Genomic DNA, 18,410 nt, shown 5'->3' on the forward strand with positions numbered 1-18,410 from the left:
ATCAAGAGTGATGCTGAAAATTGAATACCAAGGTATGTCTGAGGGATGACTGAGAAGGATCATAAAATGCAGCCTGTGAACTGTGCTCACACACTGCTCAGCCATTATGAAAATTATACATTTAAGAGTAGTATTTTTAATGGATATAATCATAACCATGATTTTAAAGAAGTGGACTGGTAAACCAGCAGAAGTTCTTGGTTCAGATGAACAAAAGCTACAGCTGTGGGTCATCATGTAAGACCTACATCAAGAAATGCTTGTCCTTTTTCCTTTCAAACATTATACTGTACCTACATTTGAGAATGTCTGCTCTCTATGAATAATTTTAATATAAATTAATGAACCATATATAACATGGTTTAAATACAAATGTTAAAAGTAACCAGTGTCTACTGTTCAACATATACACTACTCTTGAAACTTTCAAATTCTACAATATATTTTTTCAACACTACATAACTAAAGAAGCGCCTATAGCTTCAGGAAGCTATCCAACAGCACTGAGAAACATGGTCAATATTTGTTAAGGTATAAAAAGATTAATTAAAAATCTATTTAATAGACTATGTATTAGTTAAATGACATCTAGTAACCTAAATATCTTCCTGATATTTTCCTTTAATATAAAGAGAAAGAAATTTTGTCTTTTTAAAAAGCTTTCAGGATAATTACTTATTTTCTACTCTAAATTATTTTACATTATTAAGAGAAATTTGTTAAGGGAAAACTAATATACTCATTTATAGTAACAACTAAAATAAAATGGGACAGGATATAATAATGAACAAAATGTTTACATTCTTCAGGTCGAGAGACTCACTGCTGCTGCTTCGACTTAAAGATGCTACATTCTCCAAACATCCACTGATGGCCCCATGTATAGCATTAAGAAAGTTCAGAAGTATGGTTAGCACAAAATACCTTGATCATTTCACCTTCATAATCTACATATGAATTCTGGCTAAAACAAGCACTATAACACTGTTAATATTTCAGGATTTAAAATAAGGATAAAAATGCTTATAAGAAAAAAAATATGAAAAAAAGTCAGTAGTGTAAATGCACTATGTGAAGTATTAAAAAAACTGGTAATTTATTAATCTCTTACCTGGAATAAATGTTAAATCAAGCATGGCCTGGTAATATTTTATTTACACTGATGATGCTTGTTCCCAAAAACAGTTATTCACAATGCCTGATCTTTAATATTTTGACTTCCTTGCCAATCAGCTATATAATGTCTGCTTGACACTCTTGCTATACAGAAGAAGAATCCAGAAAGAACTGATTAGGGCCCATTTCCAAAGATTACAGTACTGTACCCTCACCCACAAAGTCCTTCACTGTCACTCCATCTTACCTCTGTCTTCTGCTACTCTAACTGCACTTCAGTCTCTCCACTTGTTCCTACCAATTTCACTTTTACTACATGGGAGAAAAATCAGCATGAAGAAAAAGAAGGAGATGAAGGGAATTGGACGAGGAATTGTGAGCAGGAGCATCAAGATAGGAAATAGTGGGTGGTCACATTCTATGACTACTACATATTTATAGGTACAAGAGCAGAGCTACACTCCTGATGTTCTGTTTTCAGTATTTTTTTTAGTTTTCATGTACTTTCTAAAATATTCTGTAATTGTAGTATGCAATGCCTTGTTTTGCAGTCTCTTGCAGCAATCAACTCCTCTTTGTAAAGAAATAATTTCCAGTGCTCCTTCAACAGTTTTTTCTTTCTTTTTTTTTGTAATTTACAAATGAACCCAGGGATCATTGCCTTAACAGTGTAGTCTTAAATTAGGCTTCCAGATTGACAGTTTGGTCAAGTCAGCGTCCACTGTACACATTCCAATTAGGCACCACAGTTTGGCTAACCAGGAGTTATTTGAAAGAACTCGTCAAGCTTCCATGAATGACAGCTAGTAGTCTCTTGATAATTTTAAAATTTAAAAGGAGGGTGCCAAAAAGCCATAGACCCTTTATGCTTATTAAGGTAGTATTTCTTAATACTGTACCCATATTTTTCAATAGGCTATTTAGCACCATTTACCTTGTCTCCCAGTCTCTTAAGGAGTATTCTCTGTTTGCAAATTTGAAACCAGTGGTCTCAGTATTTTCTAAGTGCAAATGATAGTACAGCATATCTTTCTTGCCTGTATTCTGGAAGTATAATTTGAGGGATTTCACATATTCCCAATAGTTTAGGTATTATAATTGATACAGGCAGTGAAAGCTCTCAGTATATTCTTTAGATCTGTAATTTACTTGCTAAATAGGTAGCTACTGTTAGCAATTCTCTAGTCTTGAGAGTACAATGGCCTTCAAAAGTATCATAAATGGGATGGCATCTCTTTGCTTTGAAGATTTTTATTATCCATCCTATCATTTTCCTAGCAGAGGCTGTAATGATATCTCTGTCCAAGGCATTATTACAACAACTCTTGAGAGCAAGAGCCTCGGACATAGTTACCCTCAGGTCCCAGGTCTTCCTAATCTGCTCATCTCGGACATAGTTACCCTCAGGTGCCAGGTCTTCCTAATCTGCTCATCTTTTTATTTCTTCTTTTTGTCACAGCTAAATAACTGAAATCTGTCCTTCTTAAACATAATGCTTTCTGGAAAACCTATTAACATCAGCTTCCTGTGTACTTAAAACATGTTATTCTCATATAATAATTAGTATTATCAGGAAAGGATGCTATGTATCTATGCCTGTGTCCAATCAGCCATAATTTGAAAAATTACCACATCAAACCAATCCTTCAGTACACTATGCACATTTTATGTTCCGGCAGTCATACACAAACTCTTAAAAACTCATTCCATTACCATTAGCATCTCCTTGGTTGCTTAATCCTTTCTAGACTGTCTTATTTTCTTCACCACATTTCTTATTTTTTTTTTTATTTTTTTATTATCACACTGGCCGATTCCCACCAAGGCAGGGTGGCCCGAAAAAGAAAAACTTTCACCATCATTCACTCCATCACTGTCTTGCCGGAAGGGTGCTTTACACTACAGTTTTTAAACTGCAACATTAACACCCCTCCTTCAGAGTGCAGGCACTGTACTTCCCATCTCCAGGACTCAAATCCGGCCTGCCGGTTTCCCTGAACCCCTTCATAAATGTTACTTTGCTCACACTCCAACAGCACGTCAAGTATTAAAAACCATTTGTCTCCATTCATTCCTATCAAACACGCTCACGCATGCCTGCTGGAAGTCCAAGCCCCTCGCACACAAAACCTCCTTTACCCCCTCCCTCCAACCTTTCCTAGGCCGCCCCCTACCCCGCCTTCCTTCCACTACAGACTGATACACTCTTGAAGTCATTCTGTTTCGCTCCATTCTCTCTACATGTCCAAACCACCTCAACAACCCTTCCTCAGCCCTCTGGACAACAGTTTTGGTAATCCCGCACCTCCTCCTAACTTCCAAACTACGAATTCTCTGCATTATATTCACACCACACATTGCCCTCAGACATGACATCTCCACTGCCTCCAGCCTTCTCCTCGCTGCAACATTCATCACCCATGCTTCACACCCATATAAGTGTTGGTAAAACTATACTCTCATACATTCCCCTCTTTGCCTCCAAGGACAAAGTTCTTTGTCTCCACAAACTCCTAAGTGCACCACTCACCCTTTTCCCCTCATCAATTCTATGATTCACCTCATCTTTCATAGACCCATCTGCTGACATGTCCACTCCCAAATATCTGAATACATTCACCTCCTCCATACTCTCTCCCTCCAATCTGATATCCAATCTTTCATCACCTAATATTTTTGTTATCCTCATAACCTTACTCTTTCCTGTATTCACTTTTAATTTTCTTCTTTTGCACACCCTACCAAATTCATCCACCAATCTCTGCAACTTCTCTTCAGAATCTCCCAAGAGCACAGTGTCATCAGCAAAGAGCTAGTGTGACAACTCCCACTTTATGTGTGATTCTTTATCTTTTAACTCCACGCCTCTTGTCAAGACCCTTGCATTTACTTCTCTTACAACCCCATCTATAAATATATTAAACAACCACGGTGACATCACACATCCTTGTCTTAGGCCTACTTTTACTGGGAAATAATTTCCCTCTTTCCTATGTACTCTAACTTGAGCCTCACTATCCTCGTAAAAACTCTTCACTGCTTTCAGTAACCTACCTCCTACACCATACACCTGCAACATCTGCCACATTGCCCCCCTATCCACCTGTCATACGCCTTTTCCAAATCCATAAATGCCACAAAGACCTCTTTAGCCTTATCTAAATACTGTTCACTTATATGTTTCACTGTAAACACCTGGTCCACACACCCCCTACCTTTCCTAAAGCCTCCTTGTTCATCTGCTATCCTATTCTCCGTCTTACTTTTAATTCTTTCAATAATAACTCTACCATACACTTTACCAGGTATACTCAACAGACTTATCCCCCTATAATTTTTGCACTCTCTTTTGTCCCCTTTGCCTTTATACAAAGGAACTATGCACGCTCTCTGCCAATCCCTAGGTACCTTACCCTCTTCCATACATTTATTAAATAATTGCACCAACCACTCCAAAACTATATCCCCACCAGCTTTTAACATTTCTATCTTTATCCCATCAATCCCGGCTGCCTTACCCCTTTTCATTTTACCTACTGCCTCACGAACTTCCCCCACACTCACAACTGGCTCTTCCTCACTCCTACAAGATGTTATTCCTCCTTGCCCTATACACGAAATCACAGCTTCCCTATCTTCATCAACATTTAACAATTCCTCAAAATATTCCCTCCATCTTCCCAATACCTCTAACTCTCCATTTAATAACTCTCCTCTCCTATTTTTAACTGACAAATCCATTTGTTCTCTAGGCTTCCTCAACTTGTTAATCTCACTCCAAAACTTTTTCTCATTTTCAACAAAATTTGTTGATAACATCTCACCCACTCTCTCATTTGCTCTCTTTTTACATTGCTTCACCACTCTCTTAACCTCTCTCTTTTTCTCCATATACTCTTCCCTCCTTGCATCACTTCTACTTTGTAAAAACTTCTCATATGCTAACTTTTTCTCCCTTACTACTCTCTTTACATCATCATTCCACCAATCGCTCCTCTTCCCTCCCGCACCCACTTTCCTGTAACCACAAACTTCTGCTGAACACTCTAACACTACATTTTTAAACCTGCCCCATACCTCTTCGACCCCATTGCCTATGCTCTCATTAGCCCATCTATCCTCCAATAGCTGTTTATATCTTTCCCTAACTGCCTCCTCTTTTAGTTTATAAACCTTCACCTCTCTCTTCCCTGATGCTTCTATTCTCCTTGTATCCCATCTACCTTTTACTCTCAGTGTAGCTACAACTAGAAAGTGATCTGATATATCTGTGGCCCCTCTATAAACATGTACATCCTGAAGTCTACTCAACAGTCTTTTATCTATCAATACATAATCCAACAAACTACTGTCATTTCGCCCTACATCATATCTTGTATACTTATTTATCCTCTTTTTCTTAAAATATGTATTACCTATAACTAAACCCCTTTCTATACAAAGTTCAACCAAAGGGCTCCCATTATCATTTACACCTGGCACCCCATACTTACCTACCACACCCTCTCTAAAAGTTTCTCCTACTTTAGCATTCAGGTCCCCTACCACAATTACTCTCTCACTTGGTTCAAAGGCTCCTATACATTCACTTAACATCTCCCAAAATCTCTCTCTCTCCTCTGCATTCCTCTCTTCTCCAGGTGCATACATGCTTATTATGACCCACTTCTCACATCCAACCTTTACTTTAATCCACATAATTCTTGCATTTACACATTCATATTCTCTTTTCTCCTTCCATAACTGATCATTCAACATTACTGCTACCCCTTCCTTTGCTCTAACTCTCTCAGATACTCCAGATTTAATCCCATTTATTTCCCCCCACTGAAACTCCCCTACCCCCTTCAGCTTTGTTTCGCTTAGGGCCAGGACATCCAACTTCTTTTCATTCATAACATCAGCAATCATCTGTTTCTTGTCATCTGCACTACATCCACGCACATTCAAGCATCCCAGTTTTATAAAGTTTTTCTTCTTCTCTTTTTTAGTAAATGTCTACAGGAGAAGGGGTTACTAGCCCATTGCTCCCGGCATTTTAGTCGCCTCATACGACACGCATGGCCTACGGAGGAAAGATTCTTTTCCACTTCCCCATGGACAATAGAAGAAATAAAGAGGAACAAGAGCTATGTAGAAAAAGGAGAAAAACCTAGATGTATGTATATATATATGCATGTGCATGTCTGTGAAGTGTGACCAAAGTGTAAGTTGGAGTAGCAAGACATCCCTGTTATCTAGCGTGTTTATGAGACAGAAAAAGACACCAGCAATCCTACCATCATGCAAAACAGTTACAGGTTTCTGTTTCACAGTCATCTGGCAGGACGGTAGTACTTCCCTGGGTGGTTGCTGTCTACCAACCTATCATATTCCACCAGTAGCTGGCTCGTTATTTTCAGTTTTAGGCAAATATTGAATTATGTGCACTTGAGATAAATAAATGGCACCAATGCATTATATTATAATATTTACTCAACATTCCAAGTTTCATAAAACCAGACCATGATTGAGTTAGGTATTAAAGAGGTGATGTCACTAAATTTAAATACAGTAAAACAGATCTAGAAACAAGGAAAAATAATTGTAACTACAGTACTACTCTCATGCTATCTATTACATGCTGAATATTCTGATCTGAATTAACATAATATTGCTATGTATGGAGTGTATTATGTAAAACTATTAATGAAGTACAGCCAAGTTTGCTTTGGTTAATGAGAATAAGAAAAATTACACTACCAAAACAAGATGTGCATAAAAACTCACTTGTTTATATCATCATAGCAAGATTCACAAACACGAACCTCCCGTTCAATACCAAACTTGGGAATTGTTGAATATTTGCTGGAGCAATCCCCACAAAACACTTGACCACAGGCACGACAATGATGCTGGAATACACAGAATAAAGATTTATTTCTACTTCTTATGTATTACCCTCCACATGACTGGAACATAACTTACAGAGTATTCTCCATTAAGTCCCTGCAGCCTCCTTACCTTTCGTCTTATCATGGTGAACTGTGAGCGACAGCGATGGCAGCACTCTCCATCAGCCCAGTCTGGTGCACGGTCAGCCGTGAACATAGCATCACTCTCACTAACAGTAGGCATGTGGAAGCCCTCAGCCCTCAGGATGTTAACTGTGTCCTGTGAAAATAATAAGTATAGTTATTGTTTGCTAGTGCTGCTGATCACTATCACTAGCCTATTTCCCACCTGAATAGGTGGGGAGGCACTAAACTGAAAAGGGTAGACACAATGCTGCTAGAAAGGAAGGTTAAAGATGTTGATCAAGACCAAGCTTTCATAATACCTTCCACACTCAGTGGCATTACAATAAATTGGAACACCATACACTACACAGTGCACATTACAAGTCAGGGTAGTAATTACAAGAGGAAGTGCTACAGCACTGTAAATTATAAAAAAATTTATACAACTGATGAAAAATTGAAGATGGAACACCATGAGCATAGTTGTTTCCATAGTTTGGAAAAATTAGAAAAATTTCAGAAACAGGACCAAAAAAAATTCGCCATAGATTTCAGATTTTGTCTGTAGTGATAGTGTCTGGTAGTCCTCTGAATCAATGGATTAAGTTTGATGATTTCAATGTTTGTCTGGTACAGGCCAGTGTTCATGACAGGGACCTGTCTTGGTTTCATTGCTCACATTAGCCACAAACCACCTGTCAGTTTATTGTCTGTGCCCACTCACACATACACTTGTCATTCAGTCTCCAATTTTCCCTAGATTTAAAGTGTTTTATGTGACTTTATTAACAAGTAAAAGAGGAAATTGGTGAATCTCAGTGTTTTGCAGAAAGCTGAACTAATGAGGAAGGATGAATCCAGAATCTCAGTGGCAAGGGTATGTGATGAACATAGTATTAAGAAACAAACTGTTTGATATCTGTAAAAACAAGAAGAAACATAAGTTTAGTGTAGATGCTACTGGAGCTTCACAGTTTCTCTGACTTAGAGTAAAAATTATTCTGAGTTGTCACTAGTGATCACAGCATTTTACACATCTCACTACAACAAGAGGTAAGTAAAAATTACTGCAAACTACTGAAACATTACTATACTGTCCTCTATTATACATGTACAGTAGTACTGATCCAGAACCTATAAGTATTAGGGTAAGTCTGCCCAAAGTGCCTCTGCACGATAGTGGCTTTCTTTGCTCCAATCACACTATGATATGTAAACACACATTGTAACCTTAGCAAAGAAATAAATATTTTTTATTTAACCTTGTCTATTTATATTATGATCATGAAAAATATGTTTCATAATTCGGAATCTACAGACAATTGACAATAACATACACCCATTCCCCCAAAATTAATCCTTTAATTCAGGGGTTCACTGTGTTTGGTATTACCAGTGGATCACATGAATTTTATCCATTGCTACTGAGTATACAAATACAGCATACTGTATACAATTCAAAATTAGACCCAACCAGAATTTAAAGAGGTAATATTCAAGTTCATTATGCAGAAATTGTGGGATAGCAAAGAAAGCTAAAGTTTTGTGGCATTAGTTTATAAAATGGAAGGAAAGAAATATTTTTGCTATGATTTTGACATGTATAGAGAGTAATAGATAACATAATTGCAAAGGATGCTCAGAAGTACAGAAAAATCCTACTGTGTCAGGAAGGCAATCAACATCTTGGCAAGGCCATGCAGTAGTAGTAAAACCATTCTGACAGTTATGGAGAATACAAGGTGAAGAACAGGCAAGAGCAGCAAATTTAGATATGGCAGACTGACAGCTTTTCTGTTGTAGCTATATTTTTCGATGGATTTCCTTCAGAGATTTTCATTTCAGAAATATTTACAAAACAGAAATGTACCTAAAATATAAAACACAATATAAATCATACTTACAGTACATGCAAAACCAGGTACAGTATAAAGAATAAAAAGGTCACAATACTGTGACTGGAAGAGTATATTTGTGAGAGGTGAGTGAATTACTACGTCTTCAGCACAACTGCTCCTGAGAAGCCTATGAAGCAAGACTAACATTAAGCCTCACCAAACCTAGTTGCCACATGGTAAATACTAAACATTTTAAAAATGTTACAATCAGAAATAATATTCCCAAGCTTATGTGCTACTGAATGAATGTTTATAAAAAACTTTGTTTTGGACAGAAATAGCTTTGAATTCTACAAAAGCATCATTAATTTTTTTTTTATTATAGATGATGAAGTCACTTGAAAACAGTCACTGGAATGTTAGCCATTCCAGTTGCTCTGTACCAGACACATACTAGTATGTCCTTTAGCAAAAAGCACTTGCACATTTTACACAAAAACTGTACAGTATATTTATATTAATGCTGCAGCTTGACTTCAGCAGACCTCATTAATAATATAAGGCATCTTTTTCTATAGTAACTAAGTCTAATATAACAATCATACTGTACACCCATTTTAATTGCTTACACCAGGCCAGGTGGCCTGGTGGCTAAAGCTCCCGCTTCACACACGGAGGGCCCGGGTTCGATTCCCGGCGGGTGGAAACATTTCGACACGTTTCCTTACACCTGTTGTCCTGTTCACCTAGCAGCAAATAGGTACCTGGGTGTTAGTCGACTGGTGTGGGTCGCATCCTGGGGGACAAGATTAAGGACCCCAATGGAAATAAGTTAGACAGTCCTCCATGACGCACTGACTTTCTTGGGTTATCCTGGGTGGCTAACCCTCCGGGGTTAAAAAATCCGAACGAAATCTTATCTTATCTTATCTTGCCTTTGTGGCACTGAAACCTTAGCACCAAGCTTACTCCTCTCATATTCTAAGACTTACTGTCTAAAATTCAAAGATTCCTAACCTTTCTGAAAAAGTGGGTTTTATTAATAGTTAAAACAATACATTCCTATGTTTCAAATACTAAAACATCCTGAAACACATCTAATATAAGAAACTAGTAGTGTTATACATTAAAAAAATAATCATAGTTTAATATCAATAAATTGTAACACAAATAACCCTAGGCACATTTATGTTACTGTTGGTGATGAATGATCTTGAAAACTATAAAAAAAATTCATAATTTCACCACACAAAATGAAAAATTAAAAATGCAAGACCTAGTTAGCTAATGGGTTAACCATTCCCTTTGGTTGCACGTGGTCTGTGGCTGGGTAACCCAAGTTTCTAAATTACAAATCTGTACTGTTGTTCATCTAGCACTTTACATTTACCTATCCATGGCTACAGTGTTTGTAGAGTAATTTGAAGTACAAACTATATTCTTCACTCAACCCTACAAATATAATATCTCATACTTTTCTTACCTGCACAGCACGGTATTTGGTCTCATTTCGGAAGGCATACACCCAAGTGGCAAGCAGCAACAGGATCTTCTTGCGCACCTCATCATTAGGGTTAGCACGCAGAACCTCATGAATTTGTTCCATAATTGCACGTGAAGCTACTTGTTCGTGAACTGACTGGCCACAATTTTTAACGATTGATTCGAAGACCTGTAGAGCCAACAGCACAACATTTGGGTTGGTGTCCTTGAGCCGGGTGACAAGCGACTGAACAGCAGCCTTGGGGCTGAAGTGAAAAACTCAAATTAAACTTATCACATATGTATATGGTAAATATAATTAATAATCAATATTAAGAAACACAGATAGATAATCAGTATCTTCCTTAAATAATTCTGAAATTTTTAAACTTATAGCTTCTGATGAACTTTTCATTAGAACCTACAAATAAAACTTCTTTCTAAACATGTTTATGTGCCATAAATGTACAGTACATCTTAATTTTACAACAATAACTGTTAAAAAATTACATTTCTTAAAATACTTAAATAACCTCAAAAAATTTTAAATTATTAAATATCTTTAATCAAATACGTACTGTGCAATCACATACAGAATTTGCACAATTTATACTATGCACAAAGGTGCAAAAAAAAAAAAAAAGCATACACAATAAAAAAGCTGATTTGTTAAAGAATCTATAGCTGTCTGCTGCACAGATCCTTATCTAAACAACATTCATTATAATTCATGATAAAAATATATAAAATTATAAGAATGGAATGAGGTTGAGAGAGAAAGAGTGAGAGAAAGGGAGGCTGTGGTGCATGTGTGTGTGCATACTCACCTAGTTGTACTCACCTAGTTGAGGTTGCAAGGGTCGAGTCCAAGCTCCTGACCCCGCCTCTTCACTGGTCGCTACTAGGTCACTCTCCCTGAACCATGAGCTTTATCATACCTCTGCTTAAAGCTATGTATGGATTCTGCCTCCACTACATCGCTTCCCAAACTATTCCACTTCCTGACTACTCTGTGGCTGAAGAAATACTTCCTAACATCCCTGTGATTCATCTGTGTGTGTGTGTGTGTGTGCATGTGCATGAGTAAGTGTGTGTGCATGCACACCTGCCTGCCTGTGCATGCATGTGCATGTACACATGTGGCAACTCCCAGCACACAGATTTACAAAGAAATACCTAGTGTATCATCTGAATGCAAAGAAGTTTGGAATGACTGATGAACCGATCTTCGTCATGACTCTGACAGAGTAAGAACGGACTTAAGACACAGAAAATACCGAATAATAGATATAAAAAAGAAAAAAAGCCTGACAGGAAAGTTCTAGATTACTGAGGTATGTATATTGTCCATTAATATATAAGAGACAAAAATTAACTACAATTTAAATGGAGTTTGGGATCACTTTTATACTACAAGACAGCCACAAAAAAACACTAGTCACACAAGTTAGGTTCCTTCAAAGCATTCATAAATCAAGTACTAGTGCTAATTTTGCCAGATACTATTGTTTTAGAAGTTGTGTCCAAACCATTCTAATTTGGTGAAGGTTGCAGTAAATGAAACTTACAAAATTATCATTATCACAAATTAAAAGACTGCAAATTACAATCTCTAATCTAATTCCCAACCAATTAGGAAATAAGTAAATAAGGCTTACTCACTTAACATCTCCTTGGCGAATGAGATCAACAATGTGAAGCGTCGAGTCCCAATCGATGTCCAGCAACAATGGACTAGTTGCCTTCTCTGAAAATAAATCATTGCTAGTTTATAAGCAGCAGCACCCTATAAAATAGTGACTGTTCAAGAACTCCACCAATGTGATGTGTCATTTATGTAAAAGACTATGGAACAAAATAGAATGACTTCGAGTATATAAATCTATAGTGGAGGGAAGGCAGAGTAGAGGTCAGCCTAGGAAAGGTTGTAGGGAGGGGGTAAAGGAGGTTTTGTGTGCGAGGGGCTTGAACTTCCAGCAAGCATGCGTGAGTGTGTTAGAGAGGAGCGAATGAAGACAAATGATTTTTAGGACTTAACGTGCTGTTGGAGTGTGAGCAGGGTAATATTTATGAAGGGATTCAGGGAAACTGGCAGGCCAGACTTGAATCCTGGAGAAGGGAAGTACAGTGTCTGCACTCTGAAGGAGGGGTGTTAATGTTGCTGTTTTATAACTGTAGTGTAGTGTGCCTCTGGCAAGACAGTGATGGAGTGAATGATGGTGAAAGTTTTTCTTTTTCATTCCACCCTGCCCTGGTGGGAAACAGCCAATGTTTAATAAAAAAAATATGCAAAGAGGAATTAAGGAGTGTACTGCTTTAGAGTGCAAACTCCACGAAACAATTCACTCAGCACTTGCCCTCATTCTGAATGTTCATCTTTGAAGCCTTGTTCCCCACTTCAAGGAAGTAGGAATGACAAAAATAAAAAAAAATCAGATAGCATGCTCAACCCACAACTAAAAAAAACACCTGAGATCAACCCTGGGCAAAGCAGGACATATGGGAAAATCTTAACACCTGCTGCCCCTGTTCACCTAGTAAATACTGTAGTTACTTCTGCGAGTCACATTCTGTGGAGGACTTCAGCTTTACTTTTTTTTAGGATACCCAGGGTTAACTCTGCTTTTAATAATACAATACAAATAAAGTCTTCTGTACCTATTATGCTCTCACAAGATTTCACTGGGGGAGAAGCATTAAACCCACAAGGGTCATACAGTGACTAAAGAATGAATGGGAGGCAATCAGGTTTGATCCAAGGAAGAGGAGGGTAACTCCAATATTTTGGATCAAGAACCCTTTACAGAATCAAGGACCTCGTCTTCCCCTCTTCTAAATGGCTAATAAATTAAAACTATAGTAGTGTGTGCATTTCTCAAAACATTATCATTCATGGGGGAGCACTAAACCCATAGAGATCATACAGTGGCAAGGGGAATGAGAGGCATTCAGATTCGATCCACGGGGAAAGCTAATCCAATTCCTTGGATCAAGAGTCCCTTACCTTCATAGAGGAACCTCTCTTAGGGAACATCTTTAAACAGGATACAGATCTGGATCTGCATTATTATTATTATTATTAATAATAATAATTATTATTATAATCAAAACTACGTGCTTAACCCATAAGGGTACAGACAGTAGCTGTATGTAAAAATATAAGTTATAATGTGCATATAGTGTTGACTAATATTAGTCTGTGATGGTTCTGAGTAACCTTGGTAATTACTTAGTTTAGATGCAAGTTTTGATCTTATAGAAGTATGCAATTCTCCTTCATTAAATGGGTTATATAATGGACAGTTATATATTGATTCTATGGAACAGCAACTTTTTTTTTATTAGAGTACACTTGGAGGGGGTTTCGGGGGTCAACGGCCCTGTGGTCCAGTTTGCGGCCGGGATCAAACCTAACCTAATGGATCAAACCAAACTCTACTTAAGCTAATCAAACCGAGAGTAAGCATTAAATTCTTGGGTATGACAGATTAGGTTTAGTGAAGGGGGTTACTTTTCTGGCTCACAAATTTTTATTTTACCCCACTGTCCTAAAATATGCCCGTCTCCACTGCACAACTTAACATTAAAGAATTTATGTAAACCCAAGTCTCTAAACCAAACATTTCCCCTCAGGGCTCTTGATCTAAGTATTAATTCCATAAGTGAAGCAAGGGTTAATGAGAAGCAGATTATTATTATTATTATTATATTATTATTATATTATATTATTATATTATTATATTATTATATTATTATATTATATTATATTATTATTATATTATTATATATTATTATTATATTATTATATTATATTATTATTATATATTATATTATATTATTATTATATTATATTGTTATTATATTATATTATTATTATATTATATTATTATTATATTATATTATTATTATATTATATTATTATTATATTATATTATTATTATATTATATTATTATTATATTATAATATTATTATATTATATTATTATTATATTATATTATTATTATATTATATTATTATTATATTATATTATTATATTATATTATTATTATTATTATTATAGTCTAGAAGTGCTAAACCCGCAGAGGTCGTAAGAGCCTGGACACTTGGGTTCCAATGATACGGACAAGTCTAATATCTTGGATCAAAAGTCACTTATTTGGGGACATCAGTATAATTTGATGAACATGACTACAGATTTTGGAAATTATACAGTATATAGTTTTTTTAATGTTTTTATTTTATACGAGCAATACAAGAAACCCGAAAAATGCAAGAACCCCAATGTAAATTTACAAGGACCCCGATAGAAATATATCATTTTGTCTGACTGTTTTTTGTATTATCCTAGATAACGTACACATATATTGCTACGTATAACAATTTATTTAACAGTATTTGTGTATATTATACGAGAATAAAGTTACTAATCTTGAAGGATCACAACCCAGAACTCTGCCCCCCATCCTTCTCCCTCACATTACTGTATAACAGCGTTACAACATACTTAATAATGCTGTACAAGGTCACAAATAAGCCTTAACTCACCGAGTAAGAGGTTAATATCAGAGGACATGTTGCAGGGTGAGGGATGTACACTTTAAAGTACTTTAACACACTGTTAATGACTCACTAAGCTACTCCTTCCTATGTGTCAACAAGCAGCTGATCCTCGGTAGTGTTTCTCATCTAACTTTTGTCTTTATTTCACTGATTTTGCTTTGTAAGTCTTCTTCATTATCTGCGAAATTAACATTATTTGTAAATTGCTGCTACGTTGGTTTTCTAGGGGTTATTTTTGAGGTTTGGTTTAATGCGTGTCGAGTTAAAATTTACGTAATGTTGAGAAGCTCTACTGCAGGTGGACTGTCCGAGTGTGTGTCTGTGTCTGTGTCAGTCACTCTCTGCCTGACAGTCTGGCAGGAATTTTGACTGTCTTTCTTTTTTGTCTCTCAACCTTTTTTTTTTTTTTTACACAGGGTTTGACAAGGTTAGGATAAGAATCCCTAACTTTATTAGCAAGCTAAGAGCTGTTACCTACATCAGCTCATTTGAAAGCATTTTTATTGTTATGAAGCATACAAGTATGGAACAGGATGAAGATGGAGCCATCTGTGGGACAGCATTTTCATGTGATCAACTGACTTTATCTCGTTGATATTATGCTGTACAAACGTCTTCCATACTCGAGTGTTATATATATATATATATATATATATATATATATATATATATATATATATATATATATATATATATATATATATATATATATATATATATATATATATATGTCGTCTCCATGGGGAAGTGGAACAGAATTCTTCCTCCGTAAGCCATGCGTGTTGTAAGAGGCAACTAAAATGCCGGGAGCAAGGGGCTAGTAACCCCTTCTCCTGTATATATTACTAAATTTAAAAAGAGAAACTTTAGTTTTTTCTTTTGGGCCACCCCGCCTCAGTGGGATACGGCTGGTATGTTGAAAGAAAGGTTTCTAAACCTGTATTCCCTGGAACGCAGGAGGGAGAGATACATGATTATATACACCTGGAAAATCCTAGAGGGACTAGTACCAAACTTGCACACGAAAATCACTCACTACGAAAGCAAAAGACTTGGCAGACGATGCACCATCCCCCCAATGAAAAGCAGGGGTGTCACTAGCACGTTAAGAGACCATACAATAAGTGTCAGGGGCCCGAGACTGTTCAACTGCCTCCCAGCACACATAAGGGGGATTACCAACAGACCCCTGGCAGTCTTCAAGCTGGCACTGGACAAGCAACTAAAGTCAGTTCCTGATCAGCCGGGCTGTGGCTCGTACGTTGGTTTGCGTGCAGCCAGCAGCAACAGCCTGGTTGATCAGGCGCTGATCCACCAGGAGGCCTGGTCACAGACCGGGCCGCGGGGGCGTTGACCCCCGAAACTCTCTCCAGGTAAACTCCAGGTAATATGTCGTGCCGAATAGGCAGAACTTGCGATCTTGGCTTAAATAGCAACGCTCATCCTGCCATATATGACAAGTGAAAATTTGTGTATGCAATAATTTCGCCAAAATCATTCTGAACCTAACGAAAAAAATATATTTCACTGTGTTTGTTTAGTATTAAATTATTGTAAACAAATCTAAAATATATTTAGTTGGGTTAGGCTAAAATAAATTGTTCTTGTTATAATAAGGTTAGGTAAGTTTTTTAAGTTCCTTTTGGTGCACAATTATAAATTTTTACATCAACAGTAATGAAAAAAATATATCTTTAAACGTATAAGAGAAAATTTTAGAAAGAACTTAATTTTAAATGAGTTCTTGCTAATTGACCAGTTTTACATATTCGGCACGACATTTTTTTTTTTTTTTTTTTTTCAACACACCGGCCGTATCCCACCGAGGCAGGGTGGCCCAAAAGAAAAAACGAAAGTTTCTCCTTTTACATTTAGTAATATATACAGGAGAAGAGGTTACTAGCCCCTTGCTCCCGGCATTTTAGTCGCCTCTTACAACACGCATGGCTTACGGAGGAAGAATTCTGTTCCACTTCCCCATGGAGATAAGAGGAAATAAACAAGAATAAGAACTAGAAAGAAAATAGAAGAAAACCCAGAGGGGTGTGTATATATATGCTTGTACACGTATGTGTAGTGTGACCTAAGTGTAAGTAGAAGTAGCAAGACGTACCTGAAATCTTGCATGTTCATGAGACAGAAAAAAGAACACCAGCAATCCTACCATCATGTAAAACAATTACAGGCTTTCGCTTTATACTCACTTGGCAGGACGGTAGTACCTCCCTGGGTGGTTGCTGTCTACCAACCTACTACCTATATCAGCACGACATATATATATATATATATATATATATATATATATATATATATATATATATATATATATATAATATTACCTGGAGTTTACCTGGAGAGAGTTTCGGGGGTCAACGCCCCCGCGGCCCGGTCTGTGACCAGGCCTCCTGGTGGATCAGCGCCTGATCAACCAGGCTGTTGCTGCTGGCTGCACGCAAACCAACGTACGAGCCACAGCCCGGCTGATCAGGAACTGACTTTAGTTGCTTGTCCAGTGCCAGCTTGAAGACTGCCAGGGGTCTGTTGGTAATCCCCCTTATGTGTGCTGGGAGGCAGTTGAACAGTCTCGGGCCCCTGACACTTATTGTATGGTCTCTTAACGTGCTAGTGACACCCCTGCTTTTCATTGGGGGGATGGTGCATCGTCTGCCAAGTCTTTTGCTTTCGTAGTGAGTGATTTTCGTGTGCAAGTTTGGTACTAGTCCCTCTAGGATTTTCCAGGTGTATATAATCATGTATCTCTCCCTCCTGCGTTCCAGGGAATACAGGTTTAGAAACCTCAAGCGCTCCCAGTAATTGAGGTGTTTTATCTCCGTTATGCGCGCCGTGAAAGTTCTCTGTACATTTTCTAGGTCGGCAATTTCACCTGCCTTGAAAGGTGCTGTTAGAGTGCAGCAATATTCCAGCCTAGATAGAACAAGTGACCTGAAGAGTGTCATCATGGGCTTGGCCTCCCTAGTTTTGAAGGTTCTCATTATCCATCCTGTCATTTTTCTAGCAGATGCGATTGATACAATGTTATGGTCCTTGAAGGTGAGATCCTCCGACATAATCACTCCTAGGTCTTTGACGTTGGTGTTTCGCTCTATTTTGTGGCCAGAATTTGTTTTGTACTCTGATGAAGATTTAATTTCCTCATGTTTACCATATCTGAGTAATTGAAATTTCTCATCGTTGAACTTCATATTGTTTTCTGCAGCCCACTGAAAGATTTGGTTGATGTCCGCCTGGAGCCTTTCAGTGTCTGCAATGGAAGACACTGTCATGCAGATTCGGGTGTCATCTGCAAAGGAAGACACGGTGCTGTGGCTGACATCCTTGTCTATGTCGGATATGAGGATGAGGAACAAGATGGGAGCTAGTACTGTGCCTTGTGGGACAGAGCTTTTCACCGTA

At 37.4% G+C, this 18,410-nt stretch overlaps 1 protein-coding gene across 5 annotated transcripts in view; it reads right to left on the reverse strand.

Annotated features, from left to right (window-relative positions):
- The window catches only part of Hrs (Hepatocyte growth factor regulated tyrosine kinase substrate), a 70,291-nt gene extending 55,152 nt beyond the window's left edge, over positions 1–15,139 (reverse strand). For 2 of the 5 annotated variants that reach the window (XM_070095688.1, XM_070095686.1), the window contains exons 1-6: positions 14,982–15,139; positions 12,098–12,182; positions 10,437–10,701; positions 7,120–7,269; positions 6,886–7,010; positions 801–867 (exon numbers count right to left, since the gene is read on the reverse strand). In XM_070095688.1, coding sequence (XP_069951789.1) covers positions 801–867; positions 6,886–7,010; positions 7,120–7,269; positions 10,437–10,701; positions 12,098–12,182; positions 14,982–15,009 — 720 coding nt within the window. In that variant the 5' untranslated portion in view covers positions 15,010–15,139. Of the gene's footprint in view, positions 1–800; positions 868–6,885; positions 7,011–7,119; positions 7,270–9,019; positions 9,176–10,436; positions 10,702–12,097; positions 12,183–14,981 lie in introns of those variants that run through there. The other 3 variants (XM_070095687.1, XM_070095685.1, XM_070095689.1) reach the window with 2 other exon arrangements.
- Positions 15,140–18,410: the final 3,271 nt, after the last annotated feature.

This window comes from Cherax quadricarinatus, chromosome 51 (genome assembly GCF_038502225.1).
Source record: "Cherax quadricarinatus isolate ZL_2023a chromosome 51, ASM3850222v1, whole genome shotgun sequence".
Classification (NCBI taxonomy): Eukaryota; Metazoa; Arthropoda; class Malacostraca; order Decapoda; family Parastacidae; genus Cherax; species Cherax quadricarinatus.